At 44.6% G+C, this 18,992-nt stretch overlaps 1 protein-coding gene across 1 annotated transcript in view; it reads left to right on the top strand.

Moving 5' to 3' along the window:
• Positions 1 to 292: 292 nt before the first annotated feature.
• Positions 293 to 18,992, top strand: part of Mlxip (MLX interacting protein) — a 64,027-nt gene continuing 45,327 nt past the window's right edge. Inside the window, exon 1 of the mRNA XM_013350152.2 lies at positions 293 to 837. Within this exon, the coding sequence (XP_013205606.2) occupies positions 425 to 837 (413 nt within the window). The 5' untranslated portion in view covers positions 293 to 424. The remainder of the gene's footprint in view (positions 838 to 18,992) is intronic.

The following is an 18,992-nucleotide window of genomic DNA, read 5'->3' as shown; positions in this document are numbered from 1 at the left end:
GGCGGAGGCGGGGCAGGGGCTGGGGCCAGACTTCGCTGGAGAAAGGGCCAATACCTCCCTGAACCGGGACACTGGGAGGGGCGAGGCCTGGCTTTCTGGTCCCCGGGCTCCCCGGCCAGCCCGGAGGGGGAAAGAGGACAGCCAGGGGCGGGGCATGGAGGCGTGGCCTCCGGCTTTTTTTTTTTTTTGTCCTCCTAGATAAGGAAAGGTTCCCCTGCGCCTTTAAGAGTTAGACGCAGGCATCCGATTGGCTGAGACGAGATGTGACATCACGAGGAGGCGGGCGCCCCCACCCCCCTCTGGCCGCTCGTTCCCGGGCAGTCTGCGCGAGGGCCGGGCCCGGCGGGCGGCCTCTCAGTCCCCTCAGCCTCTTCTCTCCACGTCGTCCCGGCTCCCGGGGGATGCCCCGGACCAGGTTCTCTTCATGGCTGCCGACGTATTCATGTGTTCGCCGCGGCGGCCCCGCAGTCGGGGCCGCTCGGTGCTGCTCAAGCCTCAGGTGCCGGAGGACGACGACGACTCGGACACAGACGAGCCGTCTCCGCCGCCTCCCTCCGGCGTGGCCACCTCAGCCCGGGCCCACGCGAGCACCTCGCCGCTTCCACCCCGGGCCGGGCCGGGCCGCGAAGAGCCTCCCCGCCGACAGCAGATCATCCACAGCGGCCACTTTATGGTGTCCTCTCCGCACCGCGAGCACCCGCCCAAGAAGGGCTATGATTTCGACACGGTCAACAAGCAGACGTGCCAGACCTATAGTTTCGGCAAGACCAGCTCCTGCCATCTATCCATTGATGCTTCTCTCACCAAGCTCTTCGAGTGCATGACCCTGGCCTACAGGTAAGGACCCGGTGACGCCCCCAACCCCACTCCCGGACCTGGCCGAGGCGCCCCCTCCCATCTTTACTCCCTTCTCTTTGACAAAACCATCGGGGGCATTTGGCTTCACGTTTTCCCTTTGGGGGCTGCTTCTAGGAAGATTTGTGGGTCTGGGGTCTCCACAGTTAGGAGAGGCGCCAGGGTTCTGGCCTGTAGTTCTGTCAGCAGTGCCTGGGTTCTTCCGGCTTCGTGTTCCCCCATCCAGGCCCTCCCCTCCCCTGGTGCCCGTGGGTCCGGTTTCGGACAAGAACTAGGTGTAGCTCCGGTTTGCGTGTTGTTTCGCCTGGCTCCGTGGACCCCTTCCCTCCGCTGCTTTGTGTGTTCCCAGCACCACCCAACGGTTAAAATCACCTGTCCAGGGTGGCTAGGGCGCTGGCTGTACTATCTAACGATTGTGTAACGAGCCCGTTTCCTCGTTTCTAAAGAGGGGTGCCGGTGATATCGACCTCCAGAGGGCTGTGCCGGGGGTGGGCTGAGATCGGTGGGGCGTGCAGTGGGTAGTAGGCACTCCTGAAGTGTTAGTGACTTTTCCTGCTGGTTCCGGCATCTGCAGCCTGGCTTCCTTCACCTCTCAGTGGCTGGGAAGCTCCGAGGCAAGGCTCCTTGATGCACTGAGGAGGACTTGTGGAGTCCAGCTGCCCGCCCCCACCTCCTCCCTCAATCCCCCCCCCCCCAGGCGCAGTCTATTTCCCTGGCAAGTTGGAAGGTTTTTCTATTTTTCTTTTCGGAGTCAGGGTGTCATTGTAGCCCAGGAGCCTCTCAAACTTGCTCTTGTAGTAGAGGCTGGCCTTGAACCCCTCTTGACCTTCCTGACTCCACTTGCCAAGTTGTTCTGGGATCACAAACATGCCTCCCGTGCCCAGGTCTAGCTAGAGGATTTTTGGTTGGTCCTAAAACGATGTGTGTGTGACATGTCCGTTTGTAAGGTTGACATCCGAGACACTGTCCTGAGACGGGGGCAGAGAACCCTTTCTTCAGAGTCACAGAAAGGCCTTCCCCGGGAGGTTAGCCTTTCTTTCCACCCTCTCCCTCTTGCCCAGTGTGTCTGTTAGGCATTCACGTCAGGTAGTTTTTCTGCCTCAGCCGCAGGCCTTCTCGGAGCTCCTGCTAGTGTCTGCAGCTGCCCAGTGTGTAGTAGCTTCTGTGGGGATCCTTATTGTTTGGGCCTCTTGCTTTAGAAACTGTACTAGGCTTTGAGTCCTGCACAGCTGGCAGCATAGGACACGTTTCCCAGGTGACTCCAGCGGCTGTGGACTGCAAGAGTAGGAATCTTCCTAGTCCTTTTTGTGTTATCTTGAGCCCTATGTATCCAGGAACTCACTGTATATCCTAGACTGGCCTCAACCTTGCAGTAATCCTCCTACTTTAGCCTCCCAAGGGCTGGGATTACAGGCCTGTGCCGCCACGGCCAGCCTTGTTTCAGTTTTATTTTTAAAAATAATTTGTTTTTATCCTATGTACATTGTTTTGTCTGTGTGAGGATGTTGGAGCCTCTGGGAGAGGAGGTACAGACGGTTGTGAGCTGCTGTGTGGGTGCTGGGAATTGAACCCAGGTCCTCTGGAAGAGCAGTCAGTGCTCTTAGCCACTGAGCCATCTCTCCAGCCCCATTTTATGTTTTTTTTTTTTATTATTATTGTTTGGGTTTTTGAGACTGGTCATGCTTTGGGAGGCTGGTCTTAAATTCCTGGGTTCAAGCAACCCTCCCACTTCTCCCCGCCCCCCAGGGAGGTAGATAATGAGCCCTGATAAATCCAAATTAAAAGCATTACTCAATTGCCTGAAGTTAAAATACTAGATAGTTGGCTCTGGATGGCATTTTCCCCTCTGGAATAAATGGTTGGTCAGCTCATTCCTTTGTTATGTTCTGAGATGCACCTCACCCCCACTTCCTCATGTGGAGGTTTCCCTGCTAGCTTATTCCTGTAGCATGGCTCTTCCTTCTGTCACCCTCACATGGCTCGGTGGTCAGACTTTGCTCCGATTCTTAGATCTTGCCAGTTCGAGCTGGCACTGAGCCTGTGAAGATAGTCTGTTTTCAAATAAACAGATGACAGTGAAATTGCAGTCCTGTGCACCCTCGCTCTCTTATTTTGAGCACTTATATTGGTATCAGACTCAATTAGATTACAGCATAAGCTGTTCTTTAAGAAAAACTTCTCAAACACAACTAGAGGCAAAAGACAGCAATGTGTTTTATTAAGAGAACATAATCCTCCTTTTTTTACTTTAATATAAACTTCTTCATGTCTAGGGAGAGAAAGCTGCTTGAGCCTTTGGAGGCTTGGGCTAGAAAGGTCTCTCTTAGAAAGCTCTGCCAAAGGAAAAATAAGCCGTCTCCTTTTGTGCTCTATGTGGATACCCTAAAGGATTATTAAATAACACCAACAGAGTAATCCTACCTACCTCCCATTTCTTTCAGAAATATTTTGGCACCTGGCCATTACTGAGTTAATTTTCTTGATTGCAAAATGTATTACTAGTTTGGTGCAAGAAGCTTACCTTGCCCTATGGTATCTCCCAGCCTCATGGGCTCACTTGCTTTTGTTGTTCCTCATGTCTTGCCTAGTATTCCTCATGCCTACCTAGTACCTAGCCAGGTTTACCATCAAAGGTTCCTGGATGGGCACCTGCTCGTAACTTCCTATGAAGATGCTATTGGTGTCAGTGAGCATGATCGAGGCTGATGTGGCCTTCACTGAGTTTAATTGGCAGTGTGGACATTTGGTACAGATTAACTGAGAAACTAGAGAAAGCTGGGTTTCTGCCTTCAGTTTACCTGTCACGGCCACCAGCTGCTTTCAGAGAAGTAAGCTCCCAGTGGGGGAGGAAAGCAGACCCAGGTCATTGCTTTGGTTTGCCCTCACGAAGGGTTAGAGCCTTCACCTCTTGTCCAGGTTTCTTCTGCTTGGCCTGAGAGGAAGACCAGCTGGGTCTTCTATGTGACTGTTTCTGGCCTAGGTTCTTCCTAACTCCAGCTTCCAGTCTGTTCTGTGGGCTCTTGGTTCTACTGCCTAACTCTCTAGTACACTCTGTGCTTTTTGTTTGGTTTGGTTTCCTGTTAACTGCTCCCTCCCAGCTGTTTCCAGATGAGGCTCAATAGCTTTTTGGAGGAGGAACCAAGTACAGGGGAAGTTGTTATTTTTTACCCAATCCTGAGAGGTGGTCTAGGAATCATGAGCAGTATCAAGCAAAGGCTTTCTTTTTCCCCTTTGGAGATGAACTTGGATTTGTTTTGTAGGTCAAGCTGGCCTGAAATCCACTGAAATCCTTCTGCCTCAGCTTCCCTAGTGCTGAGATTACAGAGGTAGCTGAACTGTTTGTCCAGACTCTGGCGATGTAGTAGGTTTGGGGGTACTGGGGACTGTGAATATGTTCATTGGTCTGCTTGATAAATGGTCATAAAATGAGATTCCAGTTTCCTCAGGGATAGTTTTTTAAAAACCCTGTCTTTCCCACTCTGGTAAGTAGCTCTGTGGAATAAGCATCTTCATTTAGTTCTAAAACATGTGCTCAGTTTCTGGGACATCTTGGAGGGAAAGAAATTGCCTTTCCTCAAGGCAGATGTGTGATGGATGGCAGGGGAGAGCAGCCTGGCTTACCTTTTCTAAGCCATCCTGTCATTGCTCTAGAATGAAGTGGATAAAACTTCCCTGCAGGGTAGAGATGAGGATTAACTGTGATAGTGTCTGTGACTGGGTCTGGTACTTGGCAAATTACAGGCAAAAGGAAGTTTATAAAATTGGATGTAAAGGATGGACAATGTAGAATTTTAACTCTCTATCCTCAGTCAACTGATGTGTCTAATTGGAGTCTTTCAGTGAAGCTTTCAAGGGCCTGCCTAACAAATACTACATAGAAGCATTCTTGATTTGGCTGGATCTATCCAAGGCTCCTATAGTGGAGTTGCACACTTGAGAACCTAGTTCATGGTTCCTACCCACCTTTTAACATTTTAAGGCATGCCGTGCATGTACACCCCATCTCCCCATAGAGATTCTGAATACATTTTGTGTGTGTGTTTTTGTGGTTGGTTTTGGTTTCACTTCTCTCTTTATTACCTTCTTTTGGTATAGATTAAAGGGTAGCCAGTGGTCTTTTGAAAAAATTTATTATGTTTATTTATTTAGTGTGTATGTTGGGATCAGAGGTCAACTTATAACTTTTCTACTTCTATTATATGAGATCCCAGATATCAAACTCAGATTGTCAGGCTTGGCAGCAAGCACTTTTATCTGCAAAGCCACTTTGCTGGACTAGAAATGACCTTTCTTGTATTTAGGCATAAGTAATAGGTGTTTTTGGTAAGTGACTATTTATGTGGCTATTTGAAGAGACATTTTTCTTTTTAAACATTTATTTTATGTTTGTGTGTGTTTTTAAACAGTGTCTGTGTGTGTGTGTGTGTCAGATAACAACAGCTCAAGAGCTGAGTTCTTTCTATCTACCATAATCTACCATATTGTCAGAGTTTTGTTACCCCTCTGAGCCATCTTGCCAGCCCTCGAGATTTTTAAATTAGGAACGGTTAGAGTCTAGGCTATGTTTCAGGAAGTAGCACCCATGTGTGTGCCCTGTGTGGTAATTGTTCATGGCCCAGGTGGGAAGCTATGCCAGACTTGAGGAATAGCAAGGACTGAAGACTTAGCCCACAATGTCCTACAAATTTTAGGTGTCCAGTAGAGAAATCTTTTCTTTTCTCTTTGAGGCAAGGTCTCATATATACCAGACTGGTCTTGAACTCATGTACCTGAGGAGAAAAAAAAAAGAACTATCATTTCTTTTTTCTTTCTTCTGTGTGTGTATGTGTATGTATACATGCAAGTGTTTTGTGTTGCAAAACACTTGTTGACGTGTGTTGCACTTGCTCCATGGTTCCTATATGGAAGTCAGAGAACAACTTCTGATGGCTATACCTTGCTTTCTATCTTGGGTAAGTCAGAATTTCTTTTTTGCCATTGAATACACTAGACTAGCTGGCTTTTAAGGTACTAGAGATTTTCCTGACCCCACTGTAGGAATACTGGGTTGTTACAGAATGTTTCATTTTACTTGGGTCCTGTAGAACAAACCCAGGTCCTCACAATTGTACTCCAAACACCTTATCTCCAGAGCCATCTCTCCAACCCCAGTCTTGAATGTCTAATCCTTTTGTCTCCCTCAGAATGCTGAGATTACAGGTTTGTGCTACCATACCTGTTTCTTTGTTTTTTTTCATGTGGTACTAGAGATCAAACACAGGGCTTTGTGCCTGGGATGTAAATACCAGAAAAGTACTCTATCATCTGAGCTACAGGTCCACTAGAGCAGTGGTTCTCAACCTGTGGGTCCTGCATATCAGATACTTAGAATTCATGATAGTAGCTAAATTACAGTTATGAAGGACCAATGAAATAATTTATGGTTGAGGGTCACAACAACATGAGGAACTGTATTACAGTGTCTCAGTATTAAGAAGGTGGAGCACCACTGTTCTAGAGGAATCTTTTTTTAATTAATTAATTAATTAATTAATTATTTTTGGTTTTTCAAGACAGGGTTTTGCTGTAGCAATCAAGCCTGTCCTGGAACTAGCTCTTGTAGACCAGGCTGGCCTCGAACTCATGGAGATCCACCTGCCTCTGCCTCCCGAGTGCTGGGATTAAAGGCATGCCACACCACCACCTGGCTTTAGAGAAGTCTTATGATAGGCATGATAATAGGAATCATTTATAGAAACGACTTAGTTTTACGGTTTTGCTTCCATATCACTGATAAGCTGTTTTTCTTCTCTTTCTTTCTCTTAGTATATAATCATTAGACAGTGTGCTTACTATTACAGAGTGTGCAATGGTGTTGGCTACAGAGACAATAATTTGAAATAGCTCAGAAACCAGGGATGAGGGAACAGGCACAGTTAGTTGTAACTGCCCTGTAGGATAGATGTAAAAGATGTGATAACAATAAATCTGATTTAAGGGCAGTATTGGGAGGCATACAGGTCAAGTGTATGTGTCTGTGTCCAGAGCCAGTGTGTGGATGGTTTTGCTGATCTTAGACTCAGTGCTTATCCCTTTTCCCCAATGTTAATTATCAGAAATAATGAATTCTCTTCCCTAAGAGAAGTTTGTGTTCCTCTTAGTCTAGGAACAGATTTCTATTTTAAGTAGTGTCTACTGATTAATTGCCAGCCCAATAGAAGGGTGAGGAAGAGTTAATAGAATTGGAAAAGAAAGTTGAGACTATAGCTCATTTGGCACAAATGAGTGGTGTGGTGGTAGATGCCTGTAGACCCAGCCCTCTTGGAAAAGGGAAGTTCAAGGTCATCTACAGCTATATAGTGACTTCAGGGCAACCTGGCTGCCAGGAGACTTTGTCTCAAAAATAAGTAAGTAAGTAAACAAATAAATAAATTTGGACCTAGAAGTTAAGGATTAAATTTGTGTTTATGATGCCAGGCAGTGGTGGCGCACGCCTTTAATTCCAGCACTTGGAAGGGAATAGGCAGGCAGATCTCTGTGAGTTTGAGACCAGCATGGTCTACAAAACTTGTTTCAGGACAACTTGGGCTGTTACACAGAGAAACTCTCTAAAAAAAAAATGTGTGTGTATGTACATATGTCTATGTAGCACTTGTGTGTGTGTGCATGTAGGTACACATGTACATGTGTGTTTAGGCATGCAGAGGTCAGAGGTTAGTGTCCATTATCTTCTTCTGTTGACCTCTACCTTTTTATTTTTTAAATTCCTCCCCATACCCACCTTGTTTTTTGAGATATGGTTTCTGGCTGAACTCAGATCATTGACTGGCCAGGCTGGGTGCTCAGTGATCTCTAGGATGTGCCTATCCCTGCTCCTTCTGCACTACAGTTACAAATGACTGAGGACAACTCGTAGCAGTAGTTTCTCTCCTTCCACCATGTGGGGCCTGGAGACTGGACTCAGCTTCTCAGGCTTGGCAGCAAGCACCTTTACCCACTGAACCATCTTGTGCGCCCTAATTCGAAGGATCTTATGCATTGTAGATGATTAGTTTACTACACCCTCAGACCAGGAAAAGTATCTTGAACTGAAAAGTTCCCCCATTCATCCACTTATAGAAGCCTAGAATTCTGTGGTGGAGGAAATGAAGTTATTCTGTTGCTATAAGGGGCCTCCCAGATGGGAAGGTGGGTGTCTTGGGCTACTTAGAATCCTATCCTCACTGGGTAAAACTGTATTTCCTTCAGTCTGAGCCTTCCTCAAGTCAATGAACCTTATATACTTTGGAAAACCACCACCTTATTTGATTTAGCCGTGTGTATGATTATGTGGTCCTGACTAACGTGCTGTTTTTACCTTTGAGTTTCCTGTGGAGGCTAATAGTACCTCTAACACAGACTGTGTGATTAAGAAATGTATGTTGGGGGGCTGGAGAGATGGCTCAGTGGTTAAGAGCACTGGCTGCTCTTCCAGAGGTCCTGAGTTCAATTCCCAGCAACCACATGGTGGCTCACAACCATCTGTACTGAGATCTGGTGCCCTCCTCTGGCGTGCAGGCATACATGGAGGCAGAATGTTGTATACTTAATAAATAAATAAATTTAAAAAAAAAAAAAAAAGAAATGTATGTTGGGGCTGGAGAGATGGCTCAGAGGTTAAGAGCACTGACTGCTCTTCCAGAGGTCCTGAGTTCAATTCCCAGCAACCACATGATGGCTCACAACCATCTGTAATGAGATCTGGTGCCCTCTTCTGGTGTGTGGGCATACATGGAAGCAGAATGTTGTACACATAATAAATAAATAATTTTTTAAAAAAGAAATGTATGTTGAATTGAGAAGGGATTTTTCAGAATCTGGAACCAATTATTTAAACTTGCCTTTTTTGAGTCTTGCTTATCTTTCTTTCAGTTCTTTGAAGATAACTGTATGGACTAGTGCTTTAGGGAATGTTGGTGTGGAGTGAAACAGTAGGATGAACCTTTGTTGCGGGACATTTGTATTGTTGCCCACTTGGACAGTGTGATAGGCAGGTTAACAGTACCCTTGAAGATGTCTGTGTTGAAACTGATGAGACAGCTTGGTGGATAAAGGCATTTACCACCAAACCTGACAACCCACGTGGTAGAAAGGGCAAACAGACTCCCAGAAGAAGAAAGAACCAACTCCAGTAAGTTTTTCTCTGACACACACACACAATAAGTAAGTAAGTGTAGCAACACAAAAGGATAATTATGTCCCAGTTTACGAATCCTATGAATATGTTGTTACACAGTAAGGAGGATTTTAGGCTGCAGGTGGAATAAGTTTGCTGATCAGCCAAGATCATCTGAGTGGGGCCAGTGTAATTACAAGTGTCCTTAACAAGTGAGAGAGAGAGAGAGAGAGAGAGAGAGAGAGAGAGAGAGAGAGAGAGAGAGAGAGAGAGAGCTGGAGAGATCACAGTAGGAAAAGACTCATCTTGATGCAGCTAACTTCGAAGAAGAGGAAGAAGGAGACTGTGAGCTAAGGAATGTTCATAGCCTTAAAACTGCAGGCCGCAGGAAGCGGCATCTCTCCTAGTGTTTTAGAAGGATACAGGCTTGCTGGATCTTGGTTTTAGCCCCGTGAGACCTAAATTTGATATTTGACTTTGAGGATTATGAAATAATAAATTCATTTCTGTATCTCTAAGTTATAGCACCAGTAGGAAACTAATGCATAATAGTTTCAAAAGTTTCTTTTCTTCTTTTCTTTTTTTTTGTGGGGTGTGGGGAGGGTGCGCAGGGTTTTTCTACATGGCCCTGGCTGTCCTGGAACTCACTGCACAGAGGTTCACCTGCTTCTTCCTCCTGAGTGCTGGGATTACAGGCATGCACCACCATGCCCAGCTTTATTTTTCTTTCTGTGTTTTTTGAAGTGTCTCGGTATGTGTACATGTGTATGTTCAGGGTGTGGGAGGCCAGAGACGGATGTGAGGTGTTCTTCTCTGTCACTCTTATTCCCTTAGAAAGGGTCTCTCAGTAACTTGGAGCTGAACTGGAGGCCTGCTGATCGCCTTTCTCCGTGCTTCGCAGAGCTGGGGTTGAGTGTGTGCACAGCTCCACCCAGCTTCTCTATGTGGGTGCTGGCTCTGAATTCGCCATGCTTGCTGTGCACGTGCTCATATACGCTCACTGTTAAGCCACCTTCCTAACACCTGTTTTTCTTCTTTCCTACTGAACTCACTATCATCTTGTCTTAGCCTCTCAAGTGTAGATACTACAGTTGTACAGTGCTCAGCCTGACCTGTTTCTTGAGAAAATGTTTCTAAGCTCTTAACCTCTCTTTGAGCTTGGTAAGAATATTTTCAAACCTTCTTCTTCCACAAAAGAGCGTGCAGCCTGCCATGGAATGATAGTTATGCTGAATGGATTGGCCTTGGTTCAGGGGGCTCTAGTGACAGAGAGCCCTGCTCAAAGGAAATGCCTGTAAAGTGTACTGTGGCCTTGTTCTCTGCCTAGAATAATTCTATAAGAGGGTGTTGTTGAAAGTCAGTTTAACGTTTTTGTTTGGGTACTGGGCATTGAACTTAGGGCTTAATGCACTCTGGCCTAAGTACTCTCCCTCTGAGAAACATCTCCAACCTTTTTTTCTTTTATTTTGAGAGAGAGTCTCACTAAGTTGCCCAAACCGATCTCCTGTCTCAGCTTTCCAGATAAGTGGGATTATAAATCCAAACCACTATGTCTAGCTTTAGTTTGAGATTTTTGTTTCATAATGTTTTTGAGACGGGGTCTCATATAGTCCTAAGTGTGTGTCATAGAGAGTGTGTGTGTATGTACACATGTGTGCACACTCAGAGCATGTGGAGGTAGCCCTCCGTTGCTGTTGGTTCTTGTCTTCCACTTTGTTTGGGACAGGGTCTCTTATTTGCCACTGCATATGCTAGGCTACCTGACTCAAGCTGCTAGGAATTTGCCCATCACTGCCTCATATCTTGCTATAGAAGTGCTGGGATTACAGATGCCGACTCTTGTGTCCAGCTTTATAGGGATCCTCATTTACCCATTGAAGCATCTCTCCAGCCTGACCTTTACCTCTGTTTAACATTTATATCTTGACTTTAAATTTTTTCTTCTTTTAGATTTGTTTATGTGCGTGTATGTCTGTGCACTATGTCATGCCTGGTGCCCATGTAGATCAGAAGAGTGTGTCAGATTTCTTAAAACTGTAGCTGTGAATGAGTTGCCATGTGGGTGCTGGGAATGGGAATGATTCTCTGGAAGAACAAGTGCTCTTAATAACTGAGCCAGGCAGTGGTGGTGCACTTCTTTAAGCCCAGTACTCGGGAGGCAGAGGCAGGCAGTTCTCTGTGAGTTTGAGGCCAGCCTGGTCTACAAGAGCTAGTTCCAGGACAGGCTCCAAAGCAACACAGAGAAACTCTGTCTCAAAAACTAAAAACCCAAACAAACAAACAAAAACAAGAACTGAGCATCTCCTCATCTGACTGTGAACTTTTTTTTTTTCCCCCAAACAGAGTTTCACTCTGTAGGCCAGGCTGGCCTCAAACACACAGCTATGCACTTGCCTCTGTCTCCTGAGTGCTGGGACTAACGGCATTGGCTACTAACTCTCCTGTTTCTATGTCCCAAGTACTGGTATTACTAGCATGGACCACCCATACACTAATGGATTTGACTTGTTTGTAGGATTCCTATAATGGCCCATGAAAGATTCAGATTATTCCTTCTCCAGAATCAAATTACTTAGTGGGTATAAAATCTGCTGTTCAGGCAACCAGTGTTTGTGGTGATCTGTCTTTTGTTGGAACTTCTTTGCATGGTTAGAATTCAGGCCACAAAGGTTTGTGTTTCAGGTTGAGCTTATTTGGGTCACAAGCTCTCTGATGCCAACCTCAGGAAGGGTTCTATTTATTCCTCTCCAATTCTGGCACCTTCTGTACTACCAGAGGGCTATGGAGACTGGAGCTAGAGCCAGCTGACCTTATTCTCAGCAGGAGAGAGAACCTTCTTTACTGTTCCATCTAGAAGGGACTTTCCAGCTGGTCAGTGGTGGTGCAAGCCTTTAATACCAGCACGTGAGAGGCAGAGGCAGGCGGATCTCTGAGTTCAAGGCTAGCCTCTCTATAGAGAGAGTTCTAGGACAGTCAGAGTTACACAGGAAAAACTAGTCTGGAAAAAACAAAACAAAAAAAAAACAACAAAAAAGTGACTTTCCTTGACAGTCTCACTCCTGCTGTCTACCAGTGCTCCCCCTTTCTTCTCTCTTGTCCTCTGCTACAGGAGCCTCTGCATCCTTGAGTTTGCTGAACTTCCTGTTACCATTAGAGCGCTTCAGCCTTATGACATTAACCCCATAGTCTCCAGTCTCAATGTTTGAGAAGGAGGCAAGGAGGGAGGCTAAGTGGCTCTCCCACTAAGTAGAATCTCTTCAGCCACAGAGTTGGAATCTAGCTGTGATTTTGGTTTGTCTGCTGCCAAATCAAGTGCTCGTTTCCTAACATGTATTCCTGAGGTCACCTTGTGTCACAGGGTACAAGTCAGGCTTTTGAGGTACACGAAACTTACTTTCTGAAAGAAGTCAGTAAGCAAATTTGATTTGTCTTGAAAATGAAGAAACAAAACAAAAGATAGTATAACGGGGCTGGGAAGGTGGGTAGATACTTTGAACTACTCAGGGAAGTGCTCAGAGACGTGTTCTGAGGAGGTGACATTTCAAGTTAACCTGTAACCTGAGTGGAAAATAAAAGCCAGGCGTGGATGGTAGAAGAGGCCCAAGGTGGAGTGAGCATGGCACATTTCAGCATTAGAAAGACCAGCAGAACTAGATGTTGGGCATAGACAGTGGAAAGAGGTGAGCTTGAAGAACCAAGAGGATCTGTGATTTATAGTGGGAATGAGGACATTATTCTAACTGAATTAGGAATACCCATTTATCTTCATTGTGGCTCATCTGCTGGTGATTACTCTTAGGGAACTAGAAGCCAGAGTTGAAATGAGAACCCCCCCCCTTTTTTTTGGACAGGGTCTCTCTCAACATAGCCTTGGCTGTCCTTGAGACACACTACTTAGACCAGGCTGAGATCTACAGAGATCCACCTGTCTGTGCCTCCCAATGCTGGGATTAAAGGTTGTGTCATCACAACTAGCCAGCATCCCTCTTGAAGCTGTTGAACTCTCTTCTCAGACACAGTTGGATGGTGTGAATCAAGATGGTTTTGGACTTGCTGATGAATTGGACATGGGAGAACAAGGGAGGGAAGGAATGAATTGACTTTTCAGGTGATCAGTACCCTGTGTTGTGGACCTTGGTTCCTAGGGTGTGTGTTGGCTGCTTCCCAGAGAAGGGATTGCCAGGAGCCATCAGAGTAGTGGGCCTCACAACACACTGAATTCTGATCCTGCCCAGTCTGAGAACTTGTATTTGTTCTTTAGGCTATGCTGCTCTATTTTGTCTCCTGAGCTCTGTGTATTTATATTCATAGTCATATATTCTCACCCCAATTTATTTGAGACAGGGTTTCACATTGTAGCCCAGGCTTCTCTCAAACTCATGATAATCCTCCTCTCTGCTGTGCCTCTTTTTTCTCTTTCTTTCTTTCTTTCTTTCTTTCTTCCTTCCTTCCTTCCTTCCTTCCTTCCTTCCTTCCTTCCTTCCTTTCTTTTTTTTTTTTTTTTAAGACAGGATTTCTTTATGTAGCCCTGACTGTCCTGGAATTCACTTTGTAGCTAGGCTGGTTTGAACTCAGAGTTTCTGTTTCCCTAATGCTGTGTTTAATATCATACCAGGCTTCTTCTATTGGGCCGTGTGAAGAGGCTTTTGGGAGGAGAAACTTTCAGTTTGGAGGTTGCTTTCTGAGTGATAGAGCTTTTCAAAATGCCATGCTCCTAAATGTTATTTTTTTTTTCTGGATAAACAATGAAGTCAACTCTGTGTCATCTGGTATCTAAATGTTATTTTTATTTATATGGTTTAGTGACAGGAATATGATTTGATCTCAGATTCCCTAAAGAAACCTCAGCCTAGCCGGGCTGTGGTGGCTCACGCCTTTAATCCCAGCACTTGGGAGGCAGAGGCAGGCAGATCTCTGTGAGTTCGAGACCAGCCTGGTCTACAAGAGCTAGTTCCAGGACAGGCTCCAAAACCACAGAGAAACCCTGTCTCGAAAAACCAAAAAAAAAAAAATAATAATAATAATAAAGAAAGAAAGAAACCTCAGCCTAGTGTGCTTGTTGTCTTTAGAGATAGATGTACCATCAGAACAATCTAGAAGGAGTGACATTGGTAGTTCCAGGGGAGGCTCTCAGGTCTGAAAGGTAATTTCAGAAGCAAAATTCCTTGTCTTTAGCTTTTGAGCCCTAGACATGAGCAGTAAGATCCTGTTTGGATGACAGTGAAGATACTAACTCGGAGATGACAGAGGGAGTCAGGTGACTGGTGCAAACAAAGGACTGGGGGACTCTGAATTAGAGAGAGAAAACCTTGGAGATTTTTGTGGCACTCTCTGTTGAAGAATATTCTGAGAACAAGAGATCAGATTTTTCTTTTTAGACAGTTTTCTAATAGCCTGAGCTGAATGATGTCAATCCTACCTCAGCCTCCTGAGTGCTGGCATTATAGGCATGTACCACTACACTCAGCTCCAATGTGGTATTGGGGACTGAACCTTGTACTTGGTAGACAAGCTAGTGACACCCCTACTGCATGCATGTACATGTATACCTGGTACCTGTGGAGGTCAGAAGAGAACATTGGATCCCTTGGAACTGGAGTTACAGGGGTTTGTTAACCACCATGTAGGTAATAGGAATTGAACCTGGGTCTCCTGGAAGAATAGCTAGTGCTTTTAACTGCTAAGCCTTCTCTCTGCCCAGTATATACTACTTTTTGTTTATTTATTCGTGGACATACTTCTCTCTCCCTCTCTGAAACAATGTTTCACTGTATGACCCAGACTGGCTCAAATTTGCAATATTCCTCCTGCCTTAGCCTCCTAAGTACTGGGGTTGTAGATATAAGCTACCATGCCTGACGATAGACTTCTATGTTGTTATTATTGTTAGACAGGTGGAGTCTCAACTATGCAGCTCTGGCTAGACTAGAATTGATTATCTAGACTGGGCTGGCCCCAAACTCTCAGAGATCCTCTGCCCACTTTGTGCTGAGATTAAAGGCATGTGCCACCACACCTGGCTACAGACACATTGTGTTTTTTAATTTTATTTTGTGTTTGTGCACATGCAGGGTGGAAGTCAGAGACTATGTCAAGTGTGTGCCTCTATTGCTCTCTACCATTTTTTTTTGAGAAAGGGTATTTCTCTGAACCTAAAATTTGCTGATTTGGATAGACAAGCTGGCTGGTGAGCACCAGAGTTCTTGTTACCACTTCCCCAATACTATGATTATAGCTGCGTGGTGCCCTTGCCCAGCCTTTTTATATGGGTTCTAGGAATCAAACACAATTCCTCATGTTTTGTATGGCAGGCACCTTACCAAATGAACCATCTCCCTAGCTCTCAACAAACATTTTTGAGGGGACTTGAAAGTATTTTGTTATTTGGACATTGAATTTCCATATACTGTAACACGATTCTCTTATGGAATCAGGTAGGAACTTTCTTACAGGGTGTGATAGTTTTAAAGAAAATGGTCTCCAAAAGGAGTAGCACTGTTAGGAGGTGTGGCCTTTCTGGAGGAAGTGTGTCACCATGAAGGAGGGCTTTGATGTCTCTTTCACTCAAGCTTTGAAGTCTCTTGCTCAGTGTAACAGTCAGTTGTCTTCCTGTTTGTTGTCTGAAAGATATAGGACTCTTAGCCATGCCTGCCTGCACGCTGCCATGCTCCCCACCATGATGATAATGGACTGAACCTCTGAAACTGTAAGCGATTCACCTCAATTAAATGTTTTCCTTATAAGAGTTGCCATGGTCATGGTATATCTTCACAGTAATAATAATAATAATAAAACTAAGACATAGGGCAAATCGAAAATATCATGTGAAATGACATGAGACTAGAAGCCTGCGGTCAGTGTGACCCTGGGTAGGGACTTCTTACTTGGTTCCTTTAGGTCATGATGTTCAGGGAGAAAAATGACTAGGATAGATTAGAGTCATGGTTACCACACTGAGTTTTCTTCCACAGATATGGTTTTTAAGTGATATAGTCCTAGGAACAGATTACATCCAATAATAATAAAATAAAAATTATTGAAAAACAAAACAAAAAGCCAGGTGGTGGTGGTACATGCCTTTAATTTCAGCACTCAGGAGACAGACAGATCTCTGAGTTTGAGGCCATCTTGGTTGACAGAGCGAGTTTCAGTATAACCAGGAGTATACAGAGAAACTCTTTCAAATAATCAAACCAACCAACAACCAGCCAACCAAAAAGAAAGTAGGGGAGGAAAATTGCTCAGTGGTTAAACACTAGCTGTGCTTCCAGAGGACCTAGCACCCACATGGCAGCTTACAACTGCCCCTAACTCCAGTTCCAGGAGATCTGATGCCCTCTTTGGCCTCTTGAGGCACCTGCACACATATATGGTGGTGTACAGACATAAAGAAGAAGGGCTAGAGAGATGGCTCAGTGGTTAAGAACACTAACAGCTCTGCCAAAAGACCTGGGTTTAATTCCCAGCATGACCTGGTAGCTCACAGCCTTCTGTTCCAGGAGATCTGATACCCTTTCTGGTATTCACAGGCATGAGGCATACACACACAGTGCAGGTACATACATCCAAGCAAAACACCTCTCCACATAAAATAAAATGAATTAAAAATTAAATAAATACATTTATAAAAATAAGAAGTAACTACTATGTGGAACAACATGCTTGATTTTTTTTTTTTGGTTTGTTTTTTGGGTTTTTTTTTTTTTGTTTGGTTTTTTTTTTTTTTTTTTTTTTTTTTTGAGACAAGGTTTCTCTGTAGCTTTAGTGCCTATCCTGGAACTAGCTCTTGTAGACTAGGCTGGCCTCGAACTCACAGAGATCCACCTGCCTCTACCTCCTGAGTGCTGGGATTAAAAGTGTGCACCACCACCACCTGGTTCCAACATGCTTGAATTTAAGAAACCTGCCAAATAAGGCAAATTTAAGGGACTGGGTTTTAGCTCAGTTGGTAGAGTGCTTATCCTGCCATTCTCCACTGTATACACTGGACATGGGGCAAGTGTCTAATCCTAGTGCTCAGGGAATGGAGGCAGAAGGATCAGAAGTTTAAGGCCATCCTTGGCTACATAGCAAGTTTGGGATCAGCCTGGGATCATGAGAACCTGCCTTTAAAAAAAGAAGCTTTAAGTATTTGACACAAAATAACACCATAACTCAGAAGAGTATCCAATTCTATTTACCTGAAGTTCTAAATGGGCTAAAGGAGATCAGTACTTGTGAATCAGGTGTGATAGCACGGGCCTATAATGTGTGTATTCTGGAGGATCCTAAACCACATAGCATGTTCAGGGCAGCCTGTGTTACATGAAGCCCTCGCAAAGACAAAGAAAAAACTGGTACTTACTTCTGAAGTACTAGAGCAGAAGCCGACTGGGAATAGACGTAAGAGGTGTTCTGGAGGATGCTGATTTTTTAGCTTATTTGTTGTTATCATCTTCATTGTTGTCCACCTTTTTTTTTATTTTGTGGCTGTGCACATGCACTCCCGCCCGTGTGCACGCATGTGCATATTGTAGGTCACATGTGAGGTCAGAGGAAGACTTTATGGAGTCAGTTCTTTCCTTCCAGAAATTGAATTTAAGTCATAGGTTTAATGTGAAAACAAAATAAGTCATAGGTTTACCGTTGGAGTCCCTCTAGCTATCTTGTTTTTGTTTTTGAGACTGGGTATCAACTTTAAGCCCAGGTTGATCTAGAACTCACTCTGTAACCCAAGCTAGCCTCAAACTCAGAGTGAAACTTCTACCTCAGCCCTCCAAGTGCTTTGATTTACTTTGTCTTTGTGGTGCTAGGATAAAACCCAGGGCCTCATTAGCACTGCACCACTAAGCTATATCTCTAGCCTTCTTTTGTTGTTTTGAGACAGGATCTCACATTGAACTCATGAGCATCCTCCTGCCTTACAGGTGCTGGGATATGCTTGGCCATTAAGAAAGAAAAAGAAAACAATTCAGATATTTCTGCATATCTAATATTATCTATATGAAATCTTATTTGGAACGTCAGTAACTAGAAATCCCATTATTCTGTTTTTTGTATATGCGGTAAGTACAGAAATAGTTGAGAAGTGACCTTGTCTGAGGCTTCCCCTAGAACAGAGACACGGGAATTGATTTCTGTGTCTTGCACAGGAGCTTGCCAAATTACTGTCTGCAAAAATTATCCCTTTATGACTTTTCTCTTAATATTGTTAATCTGGGTCAGAAGTCACAAACTTGAATGGCCACAAGGACCAGGATATAAAACAGACATTTCTGAGACCAAGAGGCCCTCTGGTATTTTTTCTTGCCCTCTTTTGGAAGTCATAGTTACAGGGAAATATTTATTAGGAAAATATATAAGCCGTAGTGGACTCGGCCTCAGTGATGAGAAGGCAGCAGGAAGTGGTGGGGACTGCTGTGATCTGGAGTCTTGGCCTGAGAGCAGTCGCCACTTAGCTCCAGGTGAGGCTTGCTGTCTGGGAGTATGAGCTCAGTGTGACATCTGGCAAATCTGAAGAGTTGGGAGAATAAATCTGGATTTTTTTCCTTTCAATATTGTGCTATGTCACTGGACTACCTGTAGGGTAATCTGAACCCTGTAGGATTCCCCGACCCAGAAATCTAGACCTTTATGAGGACTCTACTTTTAGCTTTTGATTTCGTTTGTAATTTAGGGTTTAAGCTTAGTTATCAGATATTAGGCACTTGGGGATGGGAGAGACTGAATTTAACCTAGATTGGATCTAGGTTAGACTAAACTGATAAAGGTAGTGTGTTGTTTGCTACCATTTGGCTTTGGCCCAAGGACCATTCTAGAGGGGTCCTTACTGTTTTATGTATCTTCTTGTTCTGTTTGAAGTCACAGGGTCATAATCTCCTGATAATAAATCTGAAACTGTCTAGTGAACCCCAAAAATATGCACACTTCTTGAAGACCATTATTTGTAGTAATAGGGGAGCGGGGCTGAGTCCCCAGCACCCCGGCCGCCTGCCCGGCTAGCTTATGCCCGAAATAACAACAC

Source organism: Microtus ochrogaster, chromosome 2 (genome assembly GCF_000317375.1).
Source record: "Microtus ochrogaster isolate Prairie Vole_2 chromosome 2, MicOch1.0, whole genome shotgun sequence".
Taxonomy (NCBI): Eukaryota; Metazoa; Chordata; class Mammalia; order Rodentia; family Cricetidae; genus Microtus; species Microtus ochrogaster.
The sequence above is the reverse complement of the archived record's forward strand: the minus strand, read 5'-3'. Positions and strand labels throughout refer to the sequence as shown.